This window comes from Schistocerca nitens, chromosome 6, assembly GCF_023898315.1.
Source record: "Schistocerca nitens isolate TAMUIC-IGC-003100 chromosome 6, iqSchNite1.1, whole genome shotgun sequence".
Taxonomy (NCBI): domain Eukaryota; kingdom Metazoa; phylum Arthropoda; class Insecta; order Orthoptera; family Acrididae; genus Schistocerca; species Schistocerca nitens.
Window position 1 is genome coordinate 543,916,836 of NC_064619.1, and position 22,598 is coordinate 543,939,433.

Here is a 22,598-nt window from a genome sequence, read left to right on the forward strand (position 1 = left end):
TTCTCCCGTAGATTGGCTTCTCCACGCCTATAGAGGTCTTTCTGCCCTTTTGTACATATACCAGGGAATCACAGGAAAAGGAAATGGTGAAGACAGGTTTGGGATAGGAAAGGGGAGCGATAGATCGTTGTGGGACACACTTTGTCTGGCTCCTCCCCTTTGGCCTGTCCGGCATGGGTGACCCTGCTGGTAGCTACGCTACCGCCGGCATAGCCCTCCGGATCCGGAGCACGCAAACCTCCTCGCCCGCACGGACAGTGCTACGTTAAGGCGGTGCCCCTAATGAACTTCTGATCAAAAAGCAATTCTGGTAGCTGGAGTCAGAGGTCTCTCTTAAACCCGCCCTTTGAATTTTAGCGGTGATATTTTCATGAAGACTTTCATTTCCTAACCTATATTTCCTTAGAAGTCAAACAACAATTTTCATAGCTTTAGCTTTATATACGTTTTAATATAATTAAATATTTTCATACAAATTTTCGTCCCCTGTTTCACCACTTAAGAGGTTGAATTTCCAAAATACACTGAAACACATATTTCATTGTTTCCAGCCGAGGAACCAAATACTGGTTTTCGAAGATTTTGTTTCGAAAGTGATTCCGTGATGCAATATCTCCGAAGTAAGTTTCATCCCCTAATTTCGTCCTTAGGCGTTAAATTTCGAAAAACAATGAAACCCATTATTCTTTATTTCTAAGTAGGGAACCAAATACAAATTTTCTTAGCTCTAACGTCCAAATTTTTATTTAATAAGATATTTTTAAAAATTCATCCGCTATTTCTTCCCCCCTTGGAGGTTCAATTTCCAGAATTACTTCCAAATCAAATACCATTTTTCGTAAATATAGCTTTAAAAATACTTAGTTTATCTTTCATAACAATGTATTTTCAAAAGAAATTTTCACCCACTCCTCAATCGTCTTAGTGATTGAATTCCTGAAGTTTCTGAAGTATGTTTTTTTTTATTTGTGGCTGAGAAACCAAAGTTCAATTTTCGTGGTTTTGGCTTCAAAATTTAATTAAACCCGACATACTTTCAGTAAATCTGTCGTCCCACATATCATCCTCTTAGGGATGCAACTTCGAACAATCTGTTACTGAATCATTCATGCAGTACAAGATAAGCATCCTGTCCAAATTTCAATTTGCTGTCCTTAGCAGCTTGGGCTGGTCGATGATGAGTCAGTAAATCAGTCAAGTCCTATTTCACCCTATTACGGTTTGAATTTCCAGGAATACTGAAACTTTAATTTTATTTTTGCAGTTGAGAAACCAAACATTTTTTTAGGTTTACTTTTAAAAATGCTCACATAATGAAATATTCTCATAAATATATTCATCCCCCATTTCACCCTGTTAGAGATATACTTTCCAAAAACCCTTAAAAACACGATTTTTATTTCTAACCAAGAAGTCAAATACCAATTTCCATAGATGTATCTTTGGAAATGGCTTGATAGTACTTTCATAATGAATTGTTTTGAAAAACAGCTGTCACCCACTATTTCACCCAAATATGATTTAAATACCCAAAAATGATGAAAAAAGTATTTATTAATTTCTGATCAAGGAACCAAATACCAGTTTTCGTAGTTCTAGCTTCAAACTTGCGTTATTAGGGAGATATTTTCAAAAACCATTTCAGTCTATTTCACCCTCTAATGGGTGGCATTTCGGAAAATCTCTTCCTAAACGATGCCCTCTTCAAACTTCATGTTTCGGTATGGGCTGGGCGGCTCTGTCAGGACATTTTCTTTAATAGACAGAGATAAGCTCTTAGATCAAAATTCTGCATACGTTATTTCGTAGACATACAGCTACATCAAGGTTATCTCATTTCTTCATTTAGATTTCATTTTAACACACAAAATGATGGGATAATTAGTAGGAAAGGTTAGAAAAGAATATGTCTTGTTCATCATAATTTTATTCCATTCAATTATCAGATGTAATCCATAGAGAACTTAACACATTTCATCATAACCTCAGTATTTGTAGGCCGACAGGTGAGATATTTCAACAAAGAACACTTCAAACATGCTTTGAGTCAAACATTTGATGGCTGAACACTGGGTGATTACACAAATATTGTCTTAATGGAGGGTTATTCATGTTAGACGGTACATCCGGCGTTTGAAGGGTAATCGCACACCCTCAGCTCGGCGTTGTACTGCAGTCCTGCTGGGCACGGGATCAACCAGGCAACTCCGTTCTCGTCGCACTTGTAGAAGCTGTTACAGTCGCTGGGGTTCGGCAATTGGGTGACGTCATCCGGGTTCCAAGGTGGGCATGTGGGAGCATCTGCAGCTGGTTCCTGTGGGCTTTCGCCATTACCAGAGCCAGTATTTCCGTTGTCTTGACCGCCATTAGAGGAATCGTCGCCAGATGGGTTACTTGGAGCAGCTGACGATGAGCAACCAGCACTCTCTGGGTAGTCGCATACCCTCAGCTTCGCATTGTACTCGAGTCCAGCTGGGCATGGTATGAGCCAAGCCACACCATTCTCGTCGCATTTGTAGAAGCTGCTACAGTCACTGGGATTGGGCAACTGTGTGACGTCGTTTGGATTCCAAGCTGGGCAAGTAGGAGCATCTCCAGCTGGTGGATTTGGACTCACATCATCACCTGCATTAGAATTTCCGTTATCTTCACCCCCCTCAGATGGGTTGCTTGGTGCAGATGATGAGCAACCAGCATTTTCTGGGTAGTCACACACTCTCAGCTCTGCATTGTATTCGAGACCGGCTGGGCATTCAATGACCCAGGCAACGCCGTTCTCGTCACACTTGTAGAAGCTGCTGCAGTCATTCGGATTGGGCAGCTGGGTGACGTCATTAGGATTCCATGGGGGACAGCTGGGGGCGTCGCCAGATGGTGGAGCTGGTGAAGCGCCTCCGTTATCATCTGATCCCCCACCATTTCCATTGTCGTCGTCAGCTGGTGGAGACGGTGATGAGGAGCAACCAGCTCTCTCTGGGAAGTCACACACCATCAGATTTGGATTGAACTCGAGGTTTGCTGGGCATGGGATGACCGTTGCGACACCTGATGGCTCACACTGTAGGAAGCTTCTGCAGCTATCCGGGTTCGGAAATGGCCCAGAAGCTCCCTTGCAAGTTGCACTCATCTGAAAGAAATTGCATATTTGTTAGTATTCCTGGATTTTCATTATCATTATATTCTATTAGCAATACACAGGGTTATTTCTATCGTCAATATCTCCTCGTTTGTCTAGGATTACTTTCAGAATATTTTGGTACAGTGGCTTGTGGCTTTCAGAGAATCGCTAAAGAAATATAGCAGTTCGTCAGATTTTTTTTGTTTTTGTCATGGTGACAGATCCTTCCGTCAGTTCTCGCTAGAGCAACCATTATAATAAATGAGAATCGCCAGTTTGCTTTTGTTCTACAATATTAGTTTTATTGTTGAACGGTTTTCGGCCTACGAGTCTGAGTAAATGTCTGAAGATGGCCTTGTTAACAATAAAATTAATATTGTGGAACAAAAGCAAACTGGTGTTTTTCATTTATTCTTTTTTTTATCTCCGTTTACCTTTGTGTCTGCACTGCACTGAAATTGCTTGCACCATTATGGAAATATAGGATGTAGTGCTGTGGGACTTATTTGAAAAGAAAACTTTGTGCATTCACTAGTGATACTTATGTTGATAAAAGTAATGCCTACTATTCGCCCTGAAGCGTGATTTTTACTACTTGCGTCCGATTCACCTTTGTTTTTTCATGAGTGTTGACTGTAAATTATCAGTTATACACATTACTATGGATACGTTTACTGGCAGAGAGTTTCCAGATATGCATCTCTTTATTGGGTCCACTCAATGCAGTGGAAAACAGTCCTAAAAACGATGTTCCTGCATCTACAGCAATAACATCAGTATATAAGCGCCTGTGGTGTCTGTGTGTATTGTGTAATCGACAGAATAAATCATAATCACAGTATTACTCTGTAAAGTGCCACCAGAGAATACTTGTCTCTTCCGTCAAACTATTCAGAAAATATCTCTGATTATCTTCGAAATTTCTTTCAGTGGAGCTGTGGTTCATCATATACAAATACAGATCTACGTTCAGTGTTATTTCACGGAAATAATATTATCGTATATAGGATGGAACCATTTACGAAAATTCTTCAGCTGTTAGTGTTTCACCAACTGTATATGACCAATATTTCAGTCTGTATCTGTAATGTTCATAATACTAAATACAGTATTATATTAGTGTAGCCTGTTAGCTTATAACTTTTTGTTAAGTAGCAGAGGCACAGTGCTTACCTTGGTGGTATATTCTTACTGCCTGCAAGAAAATATAAGATTTTTTTCTTGCTGATCGATACCAGAGAAGATGGTCGAGAGAGAGGACACAGCATATTATAGCGAGAATGTATGACATAGCAGCCTTCAAGACACTGATTTCTCATAAGAATAAAAGACAAGAATACCAGCGAAACCTGACTTCGATCTCAAATGTCATACTGTAGACAATTCCGACTCGGTAATTCATGGTTATTTTCTTACAACTGTCACTAAATGTACATCCAACAAAATGCGAAAACATATTATAGCTTCTTTTTTTTAATCTTGTGAACATGAATGATTTTTAAGACTGGAAATTCAAATTCCATTTTCAGTAAGACAGAACTTAACTAAGTGAGAGGTAACAACATCCATGTTCCTGCAGTGTATAATCATTCCATTCCTATAATATTTTACTCCGTTACAGGGTGTTCGTAAACTCTCATTACGAACTTCTACCTTTTGTTGACGGGAGTGAGTACATAATCTATGAATAGGAACCGATTTTCGGAAACATACCATTTCCTTGCTACAGCTGTTTGAACACATGTTTGTTAGGTAGGTGTGCTACAGGGTAGTAATGCTGAGGGGGGGGGGGGGGTGTACTGTAATGTCGGATTGGCTGATGTCATTTGACGTCTGTCCTGCCTCTTTGATCCGGTTCGAGCCTCAGTCAAATGTCTGTGACAGAGCAGTGTAGTTTAGTACACGTTTGCGTATTACATCGATGGATCCTTCTGAATGGCGAAGCTCGCGGTAGGGGAAGCGATGCTCGTCGCCTTTGTCAAGATCGTTTTCCACAACGTCAGAACTTATCTTAACCTTTTCGCAACAATTACGCAACGGCTTCGTGAAATGGTACCTTCACCGTCAGCTGACGTGACTGTGCTACACGAAGGAGACGCCACACATCCGAATAGGAAGAGGCTGTACTGCATCACGTTGAACAGAACTCACGAACGAGTAAACGAGCAAATTCCTTGGCTATTAATAAGTGTAATTGTGAAACAAATGATGTCCTGGGTCCTGCCAACCAATTATTTGTAAAAGTGGTCACGTTACCAACATGTTTGCAAACTGCTGTAGCACGTAAACGTATGTTTTCACATATAGGTTTCAATTTTAAATATTACACGTTCACTCGCGTCTACCAGTTGTAGAAGGTTGTAATGCGAATTTCTAAACACCCTTTAGAAATAAAGATTATTAACCCTTTTATCGCAATTTCTTTTCGTCTCAACGACTGAATATAATTGTAGAAGTATTCCATAAGATAACAAATAATAGCAGATTAGACTCAGCCTTTAAATGAATTCACAACTTGGATATTATTTTAAATTAACAGCTATTTCCCTGAAACAATCGGACCGAGAATATTCTATGAAATAAATTTAGCAGAACTATTTCATCTTCGGCAATTATCACTTACGCAGTTTGGATTTAGAGAAAGCAAATATAAATAATACTGCGTTAATACTGGTAAACTGCTGGCTAGCATACTGAATGATTAGAATAATAATTCTGTACACACACCCACATGTGGAATCGATTACATTAACTGAGCGACAGGTTTCTTACTAAAGAACACACAACATATTATGCAGGTTGCTGGATACACTTACCACAGTCACCTTTCGGATGGAAGCTGTACTGCTGCTTCCTACCAAGGCCGCTAGCACGACGGTCACAAGTAGTGAAAACCCTGAAAAGTAAAGCACGATGTAACACGCATCTTATAACACAAGTTTGCTAACACTTAATGCATTTGTTTGTTGCTCTGTGTGAAATTTTCGTTTTAAACAAAGCTAAGAAATTTCGACAATTTGCTCTTTCGTTATAAATAATACTGATGGGAATTCTCAATGCTCATCCCACATTCCTCTCAGTGTGACAGAATGAGTTGTACTCGTACTTGTAACATCCCATAAAATTAACATCGTTCGGTAGAAGGTTTTCCTGGTTATATTCAACGTTCGGCATACTTCTCTACTCTTTATAAACTCAACTAGCATAAGAATTTAATGAAATCATGACCGACGGGACGTTAAATATTTGCAATGGGCTTACTGAACATGCAGTGTAATAAAATAGAGTGGTAATCGTAGTCTGTTACAAATTATAATTAGCAAACATTAGATATCGTTTGAATTATTCCGCAATACCCGCTATCGCTATTGTGCACGAGACAAACGTCGCTTGGCCTTGTCTCCGTTACTAGTTTCAATATTTTATACTTAGATAAAAAAGCGCACTGCATTTAGATGTTCTAAGTTTGCTTGTTACCTAAACGTATACATGCTTTCAGAGTTCTCAGTATCTGTTTTTGTCGGCTATATTGAAACTTATTTCAGCTGTTACTTTAGAGACATACAGTAGAATAAATCAACTCCCTTACTTTATAAATAAATATTTGAGATACGTTACCCAGAGAAACCACAATACACAACGCAGCACACAGTCAAGTGAACATTTTGGCACCAGCTCTATTCGAGAATATAAGTTTATTTATACGTGGTATATTTTCTAACCAAGCAGAAGCTATATCAAAGTCAAAAAAGAGCCAATATCGCGGCAATTCGATCTTACCTCTCATGTTTGCTCAAGTCACGTTACTGTCCGCAAAAGGTGGCTTAGACTTACATTCCTACCGCTTAAATAATCCCTCAACGGGCTATCTTCGTTCGTCAGACACAACCGCACGAACGTCAGCGTCGCAGATAAGAAACAAATCTGCCATTGTGTCCAACGCTTTCGTCCAGATGCATTCATTTCTTATCTGACACTGACAACTGCTGTTGCACAAGGTGAGAACATGTGTAATTTCCTGATAACGTCATCTACAATTTTGCCTGTCACAGGACGTGTTAAATTCTAAGAGGGCGTACTGAAAGTAATTGTCTATGTGTGAAAACACTTGGGATTTTAAATAAAACAAATGTTATTAACATGCTGTGTTTTTCTCCCTCATGTCTATATATTTATCTCTCAACATAGTCACCCTGTCGACGAACACATTTCTCCCAACGAGAGACAAATTTGATAATACCATCACTGTAGAATATTTGGCTTTGTTGACGGAGCCACAACGTCAAATCTGCTTGCACTGCTTCATCACTTTCAAAGTGAATTCGGAACCCTCTAGCCTCGAAGGAAGAATATAGATGAAAAACAAAGCTGTGGATTCTTAATAACGTTCGTTTTATTTAAACAGTTTGAAGATGCTTCGCTTGAAAAATTCGGAGGCATTTCATTTCAGCACGCCCTCATAGAATCTCGCATATGAGTGTATGGGAACTAAAATGGCTTGGACCATTTTCCACTATAATCTTCGGGATCTACAAGCAAAAGCATAGGTAAACACCATTTGAGAGGTAATTCTAATCATGTACCTTAAATTAAGCACAACAGTGCTGGAAACACGATGTTGGCGAACCCTTCACTTAAGCAAATATAATTGACTGTGGCTCTATACCACAACGTTAATCTCAGACTAAAATGAGGAAACTGATAGCATGAAGACACAAAGACAGCTCTCATAGTATAATCAAATGGAGTACATTTATGACCACATTGACCTGTTGCGAGAGCGGACCCTGTGCGACTTGCGTAGAAGCTTCACCAGTGCCCAGCGGTCACAGCACAAATACTGAATTAACTGCATACTAACTGTTTGTCACTCCTTGTTACTTTGCTGTCTGACAGTTGATAAGCACACACTACCCTGCGAGCCCTTCAGTCTATTACGTAGCTTCCTTTGTAGCAGATGTTTTGGTTCCTCTTTCCTCTGTCCTGCAAACAGCTTTGAAACGTTTTCTGAGGACTGTCTCGCCTCATGAGACAAAATTGATTTGTGTAACCAAACATGTCATGTGGTTTCCTAACTACCATGCACGTCATTAAATTACACTACAATGTAGATGGCACATAACAAAAGTGAAACTTCCATATAGTGCACAAAGTAGTCATAAGCGACAGCTTTTACATGCAGAAACAAAGCAAACGTTGTCATTCCAAGACGCAATAGATATCTGGTAGTTAATGAAGCTGATGCTAAGTCTCGTGTAGGAAGCAGAAACGTCTACCAGAACGAATCAGGCTTGGTCTGCAGTAGGAAAATGACGTGTTGAGACAGTGATTCAAGTCCGCAGCTCGTGGTCGTGCGGTAGCGTTCTCGCTTCCCGCGCCCGGGTTCCCGGGTTCGATTCCCGGCGGGGTCAGAGATTTTCTCTGCCTCGTGATGACTGGGTGTTGTGTGATGTCCTTAGGTTAGTTACGTTTAGGTAGTTCTAAGTTCTAGGGGACTGATGACCATTGCTGTTAAGTCCCATAGTGCTCAGAGCCACAGTGATTCACCGTACCACGATATTGCTGCTTGCTTTGCTCGTCAGTTATGCTAATGTGGAAAAAGGGGTTCAAAAGTTTCGGATACAACGACATGTAAGATCTTAACGCCCTCGTGGATTAGCGCTCGAGATGACGGACATTCTGTTTCGTCGGGAATACTGAATTATAGACATACATCACAAACATTGAGTGAGGGAAAAACACATTCTAAGACAGGAAAACAATGCACCAACGGGAGTCATATTGATTCCAGGGCATAAAGTCTTCGTAAATTCCGTTCCATTTACTCAGTTAGACAGTAACAATGCCTAACAGACCGGCGCGTGGACTATATATGTAGATGTCAACATTCGAGAGGACATGTAGTTGGGTTCAAAGAAGACTGATGGAGTAATCGGCGAAACTTTGGAAAATTCAATAGGAGCGATACCACTATTGGACGATGTTGGCAACAATGGGTAAACCGTGTTGGGATAAAAGTTCAAGGTGAAAGGATATCAGTGATACGATTCACAGATGACAGTGCTATCGTCAACGAAAATGAAGAAGAACTGCATGGTCTACCGAATCGAATCAACGGCTAATGAGTACAGAGTGTGAATTGAGAGTAACTAGAAGAAAGGTAAAAGTAATGAGAAGTAGGAGATATGATAACAGCGAGAAAATTAACATCATTAAGTAGATGAAATTATTAAGGAACTCTGCTGGCAAGGCAGCAAAATAAACGTGACTAACGGAGCAAGGAGGACATCGAAAGCAGTCTAGCACTGGCAAAATGGGCATTCCTGGCCAAGAAAATTCTGCCGGTATGAAACATAGGCCTTAACTTGAGACGAAATTTCTGAGAACATTTAGGTTAAGTAGTGTGTAAGCTTAGGGACTGATGACCTTAGCAGTTAAGTCCCATAAGATTTCACACACATTTGAACATTTTTTTCTCATAACGCGAAACAGGAATAGGGTATCTCTGTACTTTAAAGAGACTGTTTATAGTCAAGGTCGATGCAAAACTGTTACAGATTTGTTAATCATAAGTAAAATTTTGCATAGCTGTAATGCAACTTGTGGAAATTGGGGTGTCTAGTAACGTTTTACTCCTCTGATGCTTGTCGTTTGTTAAAATCCACAATATACATGGTGATTCAGGTAGATATTCAAATATTTTAATGTGTTATTCTGCAAGTAAAACTAAATAAAAAAATTGAGATAAACGTAGATCTGCAAATGTGTAGTTACGGAATTACGTCTAATAAAAGATTTTGCCTGAAATTTAGCAACTTTGCTAGTATGAAGTCACCGCAAAACTGTATGAGTTTAAAGTAAAGCACGATTTCCGTTATTTTGTTGTTATTGGCCTGTGAATCTAATAAAGCACATCCCAGAGGTCTATCTGCAGTAGTTTTCCAGAACATTTAGAGAAGCAAAGATTATTATACAATAAAATTTGTTTACTTTCCATTAAGAATGTAGAAATATTTATGTCATTGTTGGCAACCGTTAGTGAGTTGTTTCAGTTGTTTCCTAACCTTAAGTGAAAGAACATAATAATAACAGTGTATTTAAATGAAACCACATAGTAACTGTTGTACTTTCTAGATTATTTATGAAATAGGGATGTCTTTCAAATTTACGACAGAGGAATACGCCGATATGGTGTTTATTTGTAGCAAATGTGACGGTAATGCTATGGCTGCAGTTAACGAATATCGCGTTCGTTATCCAACTGAGAGGATTCCGAGAAATTACGTCTTTGCTTCTCTGGATGTTCTGGAAAACTTAAGTACATACACGTCTGGGACATGTTTTTTGTTAGATTCTCCAGATCAATAACAAAAAAATTGAAATCGTGCTTTACTTTAACTGCGTAAAGTTTTGCGATTGCTTCTTATTAGCAAAGTTGCTAAATTTCAGGCGAAATCTCTTATTAAGCGTAACTCCGTAACTGAACAATTGCGGACCTACGTTTATATGAACTTTTTTTATTTAGTTTTACTTCTGAAATAACATGTTAAAATATTTGCATTTTCTTGTGAATCACCCTGTGTAGTTGAAATCTAATTTCGCAGGACAGAGCGGATGAATTTGTGGAAAGGGGCTAAGGTCAATTACTGTTAGTTATACAGGAACACACACACTACTTTATTCCTTGAACCAACGCACAGTTTTCTCTTTAAAACAACAAAGATCAATTTACGGCTGAGGGCCCAAGTAACTTCTCCAGAATAAATTTAAATGATTGCTTTTAAAACTCCAGGATTTAGAGTAACGGCTGAAGGCCTTATTTAAGTAAAATTACAATATCTTCCGGCTAAATGCCATATTAAGGAAAATTCAAGTTAATTCTACGGCTGAAAGCCCAATTACAAAATTATCTTTACATAACAAAAGAAAGACTTAAAGAATAAGCCTTTACACAGTACAACAGAAAAATATCTTAAGAATCCTTGTATTATCTCGTGGGCTGAAGGCCCAAGCAATTGCTCAGTATTTAAAGACAACCTTTAGACAAACATTTACAGAACACAGCTTAAGGCCGATTCAAGAATTGAAAATAATTAAAGAGAAACCTTCCCGACAAAGATTTACAATTAAAGCCACAGATTCTGAAACAAAATCGGCTGAAGGCCTAAATACAGAGCAACAAGAATTGTAAATGAAACACGGCTGAAGGCCTAATCTTAAAGTTGTTAGTTCGGCTGAAGGTCATATACTAAACATAAAACAGACAATATTAATACACGGCTGAGGGCCCGGCACAGTACCTGCGACCAAATAAAATGACAATCACAAACAACAAAGAGTGGTGCTCAGAAGTGTTCCAAGGGTCGCCCCCGGCCTGATCACACACCGCAGAGCCATCCTCGCTGCTCCGCCGTAACCGACGAACTCCCCTCACGCGGAAACGGCCAAAAGATGAAATACACGTCCGCCGACGAGACGACTGACCGAACGACTAAACAACGGTCGTTCCCGCTCCAGTCTTCTTCAGTCGGACAGTGCATGTGTGTCGCCAGCGGTCGGCAAATACTGGCTGTCCACACCTCATGGAGCTCCGTGCCCGACGCTCCTTCGTCCCCGACTGCTGTTCCGTCCCCGACTGCAGCTCCGTGCCCGACTAACTGCCACACACACACCATGACACGGAAATATAACTGCCACACCAAAGAAGTTACAGCCGTACCAGTATCGATAAACGCTGCTGCTGCCACTGACGGAGGCAAGTGAGCAACTCGTTCAGACCGTAACTCAGGGAGGAATAAGACGCCACTCGATGGTGACAAAATGCCCCAAAAGGAAAAACGGCATTAAAGCGACCCTACCACGGCGCAATAGTGAAACTGCACAATTATGCAATGTTTGCATTTACTTGTTGAGAGAAACACATCTTGGAATCTTATCACTCGAAATACGTAGTTCTACGAGTAAGAAGGTTCCAAGATGTGTTCCTCTCGTCATTTAAATGCAAACATTGGCATAATTGCGCACTGCTCTATATACTGTGGATTTTAACAACTGAAAAGCAACAAAGGGGTGCTACATATGTAGAGATGAAAAGTTACACCAGTTGTATTTTACTTGTGGCAACTTGTTTGTAATTTTATTTTTCTCAAATCTGTGTGGAGTGTGCATCATACTCTCCAAAAAAATCTTCACATTGCCTGAGTAATGAACATACAATGTAACAAGACGTGCAACCAAAAGCACTTTTCAAGATCTGAAGATGACAGTCTTACCAGTCGAAACCGGTCCAGACAAACGTATAAATTTATTCATCACATTAGATGGAATGAGTAAGGTAGAAATAGATATCCTAGGAGTAGTGAAGAAACTTAAATCACTTAACAAACGGAAGCCTTCCGGTCCAGACTGTATACCAGTTACGTTCCTTTAACAATATGCTGATACTACAGCTGCATACTTAACAATCACATACAATCGTTTGCTCTACGAATGATCTGTATACAAAGACTGGGAAGTTGCACAGGTTACCACAGTATTCAAAATATGTGGTAGGAGTAATCCACTACATTACAGGCTTATATCATGCAGCAGGATTTTGGAACACATATTGTGTTCGAACACTATGAATAACCTCGATGAAAATGGTCTATTGACACACAGTCAACACGGATTTAGAAAACATCGTTTTTGTGAAACACAACTAGCTCTTTACTCATACATAGTGTTGAGTGCTATTGAGATGGAATTTCAAGTTGATTCTGTATTTCTGGGTTTCCAGACGGCTTTTGACACTGTACCACACAAGCGGCTATTAGCGAAATTGTGTAACTACGGGATATCGTCTCTGTGACTAGACTCCTGATTTCCTGTCAGAGAGGTCACAGTTCGTATTAATTGACGGAAAGTCGTCGAGGAAAACAGAAGTGATTTCTGCAGTTCCCCAAAGTATTGTATTGTATTGTATTGTACTGTATGGAACTGGGGACGTAGAAACAACGGACAAGCATCGACACCGCCGTTGCCCTCAGTGGTTCACAACCCCAAAACAGGCTACTACATTCCACTCACCCCACCACCGTCCCACACCGAACTCATTGTTATTGCCCAGTTCGGCCCCCTGTGGACCCCCCTGGGAACGTCTCACACCAGACGAGTGTAACCATAATGTTTTCGTGGTAATTATGGTGTATGCGTACGTGGAGAAAGCATTTGCTGTGCAATCGCCGACGTAGTGTAACTGGGGCTGTTATTAGGGGAAACAGGCGAGGCAGATGGAAAACCATCTTAAAAACCATCCACATACAGGACCTCTACACTAATCCGCCGGGCGGATTCGTGCCCGGGACCGGCACGCCTTCCCACCCGGAGAGCAGTGCGCTGGATCGCATGGCTTACTGGGCGTTGGCAAAGGTACTGTTTTAGGCCCTTTACTGTTCCTTCTTGTATAAATGGTGTAAGAGCCAGTCTAAGCAGCCGTCTTAGGTTGTTTGCAGATGACGCTGTCGTTTATCGACTAGTAAAGTCATCAGTAGATGAAAACAAATTGCAAACCGATTTACAAAAGATATCTGTGTGGCGCAAAAATTGGCAGTTGTTTCTAAATAACGACAAGTGTGAGGTCATTCACATGACTGCTAAATTAAAATTACGAGTAACTTAAACTGCAAGGAACACACAGAAAATATTGTAGGGAAGGCTAACTGAAGACTGCGTTTAATTGGCAAGACACTTAGAAAATTGAACAGATCTACTGGAGAGACTGCCTACACTAGGCTGCTCCATCCTCTTTTAGAATACTGCAGCCGGCTGCTGTGGCCGAGCGGTTCTAGGCACTTCAGTCCGGAACTGTGCTGCCGCTACGGTCGCAGGTTCGAATCCTGCCTCGGGCACGGATGTGTGTGATGTCCTTAGGTTAGTTAGGTTTAAGTAGTTCTAAGTTGTAGGGGACTGACGACCTCAGATGTTAAGTCCCATAGTGCTCAGAGCCATTGGAACCAGATAGGTTTGACGCAGTATATCAAGGAAGTTCAAAGAAGGTCAGCACGTTTTGTATAATTTCGAAATAGGGGAACGAGTGTGACGGAAATGATACAGGGTTTTGGGTGGACATCATTAAAACAAAGGCGTTTTTCGTTGCTGTGGAATCTTCTCACGAAATTTCGATCATCAACTTTCTCCTCTGAATGGGAAAATATTTTGTTAACGCCAACCTACGTAGGGAGAAACGATCACCGTAATTAAATTGAGGAAATCAGAGCTCGCACGGAAATACATAGATGTTCGCTTTTTCCTCGCTGTTCGAGATTGGAATAATAGAGAATTGTTGTGAAGGTGGTTCGGTGAAGCCTCTGCCAAGCACTTAAATGTGATTTGCAGGTTGTCCGTGTAGATGAACATGTAGATGTGGGTTTAATAATACGCAGATACTGAAGCCAGTAGCAAATATTATGAGGTTGTACAGAGAGGCTACTGAGATCACTAAACACGACGGTAATGTTATTCAAATGGACTCTTATACATGAATCTGAATAATATTTGGACTCTGGTGCTGAAGAAGATCTTGTGACAGCAATAGCGGACGATAGCAGCCGTCAACATCCGATTTCGCTTGAATTTTCGAAATATGCGACCTCAGCCAACTGCATGTTAGCACGTGGAAATGGAAATTTCCTTCAGTTAGTAGAGAACCAGGATGGGCCAGTATCTATTATTAAAGACCTCCTCTGCAGATACGGATTAAATATTCATCCAATCACAGTGTATATTTTCATAGGTGTGATACCATCATCATCATCAGCTTCACCATCAACATCATCACTATCGTCATCATCATTTTGTTCTTCTTCTTGTTTTCCTTCGTTTATACACGCATTATGTTTATCCATTTAACCAACATATAAATTCCTTCACACTTTTTTTCGTTCAGTATCTTACTATCTTATTACTCGCTTATGGCCTCTATTCTTTATCGGTGTATCATGTTCGCTCTAATTACATCGTGCAATAGCTAACATGCAGTGTACGTTTATTGTGAATGTCATTTTGTACGTGCGACATATTTTTAGTTTGTTAGTATCCATAAATTCATACAAATATCTACTGTCATAAGGCTTCTTTCGTTTTTCATATGCCGTTTGCATTGCTTTTTACTTGATGATACATTTGTTCTAGATAAGAGGTTTTGCCGTCCATGTAACTTACGGTGTTAACTTGCTCGTTTTTTTCTTAGTGACATTTATTTTCTAATGCAGTCCCTTTATTTCAAAGCCGTAACTTTCGTTATTCAGTTAGAAGTTGTACTGCGCATAAATATCCTTACCTTGAAACGTAGAACGCTGCAAACTACTGTGAAGTACCAAAGACACTGGTACGGGCATGCATATTCAAATACAGAGATATACAAACAGTCAGAACACGGCGCTGAAGTCGGCAACGACTGTATAAGAAAACAAGTTCCTCGCGCCGTTGTGGCTATTGTTGCTACAATGGCATGTTATCAAGACTGAAGTTTGAACGTGGTGTTATAGTCGGCGCACGAGTGATGGTACACAGCATCTCCGAGGTAGTGATGAAGTGGCCATTTTCCCTTTCCACTGTTTCACGAGTGTACAGCGAATATCAGGAATCCGGTAAAACATCAAATCGCCGACATCGCTGCGGCCGGAAAAAGATCCCCCAAGAACAGGACCAACGAAGACTGAAGAAAATCGTTCAACGTGACAGCAGTGCAGCCCTTCCGCTACAGATTTCAATGCTGCGCCATCAACAAGTGTCAGCGTGCGAACCATTCAATGAAACATCATCGATATGGGCTTTCGGAGCCGAAGATCCATTCGTCTAGCCTTGATGACTGCCGTCAACATCGAAACTAGACTGTTGATGACTGGAAATATGTTGCTTGGTCAGGCGAGTCTCGTTTCAAATTGTATCGAGCGGATGGACGTGTACGGGTATGGAGACAACCTCATGACTCCATGGACCCTGCATGTTAGTAAGGGACTGTTGAAGCTGGTGGAGGCTCTGTAATGGCGTGGGGCGTGTGCAGTAGCAGTGATAAGGTTGGTTGGTTGGTTGGCAGGATTCGAACCTGCGACCGTAGCAGCAGTGCGGTTCCAGACTGTAGCGCCTAGAACCGATCGGCCACACTGTTGTTATTTCCTGCTGGTTCTATTACATATTGTATATTACCCGTCTCTCCCTATAGCTCACCCCTATTTTCTCAGAATTTCGAGCATCTTGCACCATTTTACATTGCCGATCTCTTTTTTTACAAATCCTATGAATGTGTCTTGATATTTCTTTGCTCTTGCTTACATTATCAGCCTTAACATCACATTCGTCTCTCTGGTGCCTTTACATTTCCTAAAGCCACACTGATCGTTTTCTGACACGTCGTCAGCTTTCTTTTCCATTCTGTATATTATTCTCGTCGGCCAGTTGGATGCATGAGCTGTTGAGCGGATTGTGCCTTATTCTGGCACCTGTAAGCTCTTACACTCTTAGGAATTGTGTAGGTGATATTTTCTCCAAAGTCACATGGTAAGTCGCCTGGCTCATACATTCCCTAGCGATCTGATTTTCTGTGTGCCTGAATTTCCCTGAAAATTTTTGTACTTTCTTCTTTCATCAATCAACTGAAGTATTTCTTCTATTACACATTGTTCCTTGTCAGTTACACCTATGTTTTTCTTTCCGACTTCTGTGATTGCCCTTTTTAGAGATGTCCTCTTCAAATGTACTGCCCACTGAGCTATTTCTTCTATTTGTATCTATAGCGTACGAGAACTTCAAGCTTATCTCGTCATTCCTTTGTACTTCTGTATCCCACTTGTTTGCTTACTGATTCCTCCTGAATAAGCTCTTAAATGTCACCCTACTGTTCATGACCACTACATTGAAATCTGATGGTATATCTGCTCCACGGTACGCCTTACAATCGCTTATCTGATTTCAGAATCTCTGCCTGATCATTGTTGTGTACATAGTTATGCATAGTCAGCGCGCCCCATTAAGCACAACAGCACAGGTGCAGCGCTCATCCGTCTCCGCACTACGAGATGGCGCTGCCATAGAGACGGACCAAATTCTGCGTATTAATATGTAACGCAGCCAATGAGATTGCTGCTTATGTAGAACTTTTTCTCCTCACGGATCACACTCGTGCAGTGATACACGAACGCGCGAGGTATTATAACGAGTGTACAGACCTCCGATTAGTCAGTCTGCATTTGTCTGCATCAGCCTGTACCAGTCTGCATTAGTCTGTACCAGTCTGTATGAGTTCTACATTTGTTCGTACCAGTCTATAGTCAGGTTTCAGTCTGCGCCTAATAAGATTACCATATTTCTGTACATAGCCCTGAAGATAAATGTATAGACACTTCGGTCAAATATCAGACATATATGTGAGAATAAGATTAACGTACCAATACCAAAGGAACTTCAGATTGTCAATTATAAATAGCATCCAGAACCAAGTTAAGTAATTTTTATGCTTGTTATTATTTTAATAAATGTGTGTGAAAATTAATCAAGTTCTGTTTAAAGTTGGTCACCGTCAATCTGCTACTCGAAGCGTGCAAGTGGCATTTCTATCGTCTGACCTAACGGCAGAAGATAAACACGCCATGATATGACCACGAGACATATTGCTGACACTCGCCTACTTCGTTAGAGCGACAGGTCAAATAATATGATGGTGTGTGTACTGAAGTTCTTACAGTACGCACACCACAATCATGATGAAAGCTAACTGAAATTTTCCCTTATCTGCAGGCCTTCTGCAAGTATAACTAATCCTATTGTGATTCTTAACGCAAGTGTTCACTATTACTCACTGAAACTTATTACAGAACTCATTTAGCCTTTCTCCTCTATCATTCCTTCTCCGAAGCCCGTATTCTCCAATAACCGTTTCTTCTACTCCTTCCCCTACAACTTCATTCGAGTCCCCCATGACTATTAGATTTTTATCTCCACTTAGGTACTGTATTACCCTTTCAATATCCTGAGAAAGAAAACTGGCGTTCTACGGATCGGAGCGTGGAATGTCAGATCCCTTAATCGGGCAAGTAGGTTAGAAAATTTAAAAAGGGAAATGGATAGGTTAAAGTTAGATATAGTCGGAATTAGTGAAGTTCGGTGGCAGGAGGAACAAGACTTCTGGTCAGGCGAATATAGGGTTATAAATACAAAGTCAAATAGGGGTAATGCAGGAGTAGGTTTAATAATGAATAAAAAAACTGGAATGCAGATAAGCTACTACAAACAGCATAGTGAACGCATTATTGTGGCCAAGATAGACACGAATCCCACGTATACTACAGTAGTACAAGTTTATATGCCAACTAGCTCAGCAGATGACGAAAAAAATTGAAAAAATGTATGACGAAATAAAAGAAATTATTCAGATAGTGAAAGGAGACGAAAATTTAATAGTCATGAGTGTCTGGAATTCGGTAGTAGTAAAAGGGAGAGAAGGAAACGTAGTAGGTGAATATGGATTGGGTCTAAGAAATTAAAGAGGAAGCCGCCTGGTAGAATTTTGCACAGAGCACAACTTAATCATAGCTAACACTTGGTTCAAGAATCATAAAAGAAGGTTGTATACATGGAAGAAGAATGGAGATACTGACAGATTTCAGATAGATTATATAATGGTAAGACAGAGATTTAGGAACCAGGTTTTAAATTGTAAGACATTTTCAGTGGCAGATGTGGACTCTGACCACAATCTATTGGTTATGAACTGTAGATTAAAACTGAAGAAACTGCAAAAAGGTTGGAATTTAAGGAGATGGGACCTGGATAAACTGACTAAGCCAGAGGTTTTACAGAGTTTCAGGGAGAGCGTAAGGGAACAAATGGCAGGAATGGGGGAAAGAAGTACAGTAGAACAAGAATGGGTAGCTTTGAGGGATGAAGTAGTGAAGGCAGCAGAGGATCAAGTAGGTAAAACGACGAGGCTAGTAGAAATCCTTGGGTAACAGAAGAAATATTGAATTTAATTGATGAAAGGAGAAAATATAAAAATGCAGTAAATGAAGCAGGCATAGAGGAACACAAACGTTTCAAAAATGACATCGACAGGAAATGCAAAATGGCTAAGCAGGGACGGCTAGAGGATAAATGTAAGGATGTAGAGGCTTATCTCACTAGGGGTAAGATAGATATTGCCTACAGGAAAATTAAAGAGAACTTTGGAGAAAAGAGAACCACTTGCATGAATATCAAGAGCTCAGATGGAAACCCAGTTCTAAGCAAAGAAGGGAAAGCAGAAAAGTGGATTAGTATATAGAGGGTCTATACAAGGACGATATACTTATAGCGTCCCCAGTGCTATATTACGAAAACACTTAAATAACAGTATTTATAAAGGAGAGACATTTAAAAATTTAATAATATATTTTTATCATGTAGCCGTAAAATAATAATTTCTCTGGGTAGGCTTCGATTGCAAAGGAATAATTTATAACAAAATGATCTAAAGAGATGACAAGATACGCTCTTTTGTTAATTTTTTTAGTCGTCTTCACTTCTTCTCTTGTCTTGATTGTGTATAGACGGACATCCTGCGAGTGCTGGCAAATGTAAGCATATTTGTATGAGTTAAGCATGTAATATATTCATTTAATATTATTCTGCACTTTTAATTTGTAAGAGGTGATCCCGATTTCATGTCCGCCTTCCTTGAAATAACGTGCATTCAAGTAATTTACAGTTCAACAATCGCAGCGGCCGATGCAGCAAATGACGCCATTACGTGGCGATATTAACTTATGAAAAATTAGCGGAAATACTCGCCCGCTATTAACATAATATTAATTTTTCTCCAAAGCCGCCCGACGTTGCAGAAATACGTAACTTTAAGATTCTTATTTTCAGTACCATAGCCGACAGCCAGAGCGAGGACTCCGACTACGTGGCAATGATTAACGGAGGTAAGAAAAATACTCTCACGCGTGTGTGGGCCGCAATTGTAGTTAAATAACTAAAGATCTTTTGTTTTAAAGTGAGCTGACTAGCCGAGGAAATTAATATGAAAAGTTTATTACACCAACTTACATGCTCATGTTTTAAGATTCAGCGAGTCTAACATTCATTAACGTAACAAATAATTTGAAATTAATATTGTCAAAAAGGAGAACTTCAGGAAAGCATTTAATCGTAAAATCAAAATTAAATTAAATATCATTTTATTAAGGCCTACCACGTAAGTCGGCAACAATCAAAATAATAATATATTAATTACAACGGCCTACGGATGCGAGATACTTGAGGACAATATTATGAAAATGGAAGAGGATGTAGATGAAGATGAAATGAGAGATATGATACTGCGTGAAGAGTTTGACAGAGCACTGAAAGACCTGAGTCGAAACAAGGCCCCGGGAGTAGACAACATTCCATTAGAACTACTGATGGCCTTGGGAAGAGCCAGTCCTGACAAAATTCTACCATCTGGTGAGCAAGATGTGTGAGACAGGCGAAATACCCTCAGACTTCAAGAAGAATATAATAATTCCATTCCTAAAGAAAGCAGGTGTTGACAGACGTGAAAATTACCGAACTATCAGTTTAATAAGTCATAGCCGCAAAATACTAACACGAATTCTTTACAGACGAATGGAAAAACTAGTAGAAGCCGACCTAGGGGAAGATCAGTTAGAATTCCGTAGAAATATTGGAACACGTGCGGCAATACTGACCCTACGACTTATCTTAGAAGCTAGATTAAGGAAAGGCAAACCTACGTTTCTAGCATTTGTAGACTTGAGGTTCGTTTGAGCAGTTACCAGAATGCGCCAGACAACAGGCTGTACTGCGCATGCGCAGCTACGATGACGTAGGCAGCCCGTGCTTGGTGCTTGCTCTGCTCATACGCTTTTCATCGTATTTCTAGTGGGGCATCAAGTGACCATGTGTAGCCGTGCCGCCCGTGCGGCATGTTGTTGAGAGGACATACTGAATTGTACTTAGAGCACACAGATAAAGGATGCAAATAAGGAAACAGTTCTTGGCTTTTGAGTCATTTCAAAACTAGACTCCACAGCTCGAAGTATCATAATTTTTTACAGATTTTTTCTTTTTTTTTTAATTCGTGCTCTGCAATGTTGTTATGTAGCATTTCCAACACGTTTACATCTACACATCACTGCAAAAAGCTACTAGGATGTAATACAAATTACTTGCAACAGAAAAAGAGAGAGTTTCTTGTGTAGCTTACACCGGAATAAAGGACAATATAATTTCATGACTAATTCAAAATGTGAAAAAATTAACATGGTTGTCTATGAGGCAAAGAAACTGTACAACTGACAGTTTATATTCTACTCTAGGAATAAATATGAAGCCATGTGGGGAGTTCAAAACGATAAAACTTGGTATGCTGCCAGTCTAAAATTTAGCATAGAATGGCATTCTATAAATTTAAGACGTAAACACAAATTAAGAAATAACTTCAGGCCCAGAGGAAGTACGAGACAAGTGCCTTGTGATCGAAAAACACTTTCACAGAAGGCAGATCTATAAAATTCTGCTACTGCTGTCATAATATTTGAAACAAAATATTTAGTTCAAAACCACTGACCAAATTTGCCTACTTAGCTTCAAGTCAATGTTTACGTACGTTCATACGTATATAGCATTAAGAGATCTTACAGTGTCATACAAGGAACAGGACATCAGAGACTACTCCAGCAGCATCGGAATTCCATAAACCACTAAATGCTTCATTCCGCTCTAATTGCACATTTCTATGTCCAGATGGACTCTGAAGTTCCTGATATTCAGCCTTTCATGTGGTTCTTGTGATACGAATTTTCTTGGAGGTCCAGTACTGTATTCTCATATTTGGTTCTTTATTATGGTATAACGCCATTCGTCCCAGAAAATAAAAATTGGCACTTTAAATTGAACGAGGTTGAAAGTAGCCAATAGCGCGGAATGAAACACTTCGTTTCGTTTCAAATAAACTAACTGCCTCAGCGGAAAAAAAAATTAACTGAAGCAAATTTCTCTATAGAACAGACAGAAATAGCTTCATTAAGACATTAATGGTTGAATACTAATAACCTGGAAATAATATAAAATCAGAAAATTGAAACTACTAACTTATTTTGGTCTTTCATGGTTATGAGAATGTATATTAATTCATTTGATGGCTCCCGGCCACAGAAATCTGTTTTGTTTTCATTTGACGTGGGAGCTGTAAATGAAGACACGGCCACAGGACACGTGAGGAAGGACCCCCCACTATAACTCAGCTTGCTCTGCGCATGCGCAAATCTGGCAGCTTGTTCGCGCCAGGAAAATTTATCTGGGTAGCTTCTGGCTATTTGCTGCCACTGCTCATACAGCAAACAGCCACGCTTCAAGTAGCCAGAAGCGGGAGGAAGGCACTGCTCATACGCGAAATCAGCTCTGCGCATGCGCACGAGCCCGCTGGCAACTGCTCATACGAACCTTTGGAGAAAGCTTT

General features: G+C 40.1%; 1 protein-coding gene across 2 annotated transcripts in view; it reads right to left on the reverse strand.

The window, feature by feature from the left end:
* Nucleotides 1-1,909: 1,909 nt before the first annotated feature.
* The window catches only part of LOC126262801 (chondroitin proteoglycan 2-like), a 39,585-nt gene continuing 18,896 nt past the window's right edge, over nt 1,910-22,598 (reverse strand). Inside the window, exons 1-3 of one of the 2 annotated variants that reach the window (XM_049959628.1) lie at nt 6,899-6,955; nt 5,935-6,014; nt 1,910-3,127 (exon numbers count right to left, since the gene is read on the reverse strand). In XM_049959628.1, coding sequence (XP_049815585.1) covers nt 2,114-3,127; nt 5,935-6,014; nt 6,899-6,905 — 1,101 coding nt within the window. In that variant the 5' untranslated portion in view covers nt 6,906-6,955 and the 3' untranslated portion in view covers nt 1,910-2,113. Of the gene's footprint in view, nt 3,128-5,934; nt 6,015-6,898; nt 6,956-22,598 lie in introns of those variants that run through there. The other variant, XM_049959627.1, reaches the window with a different exon arrangement.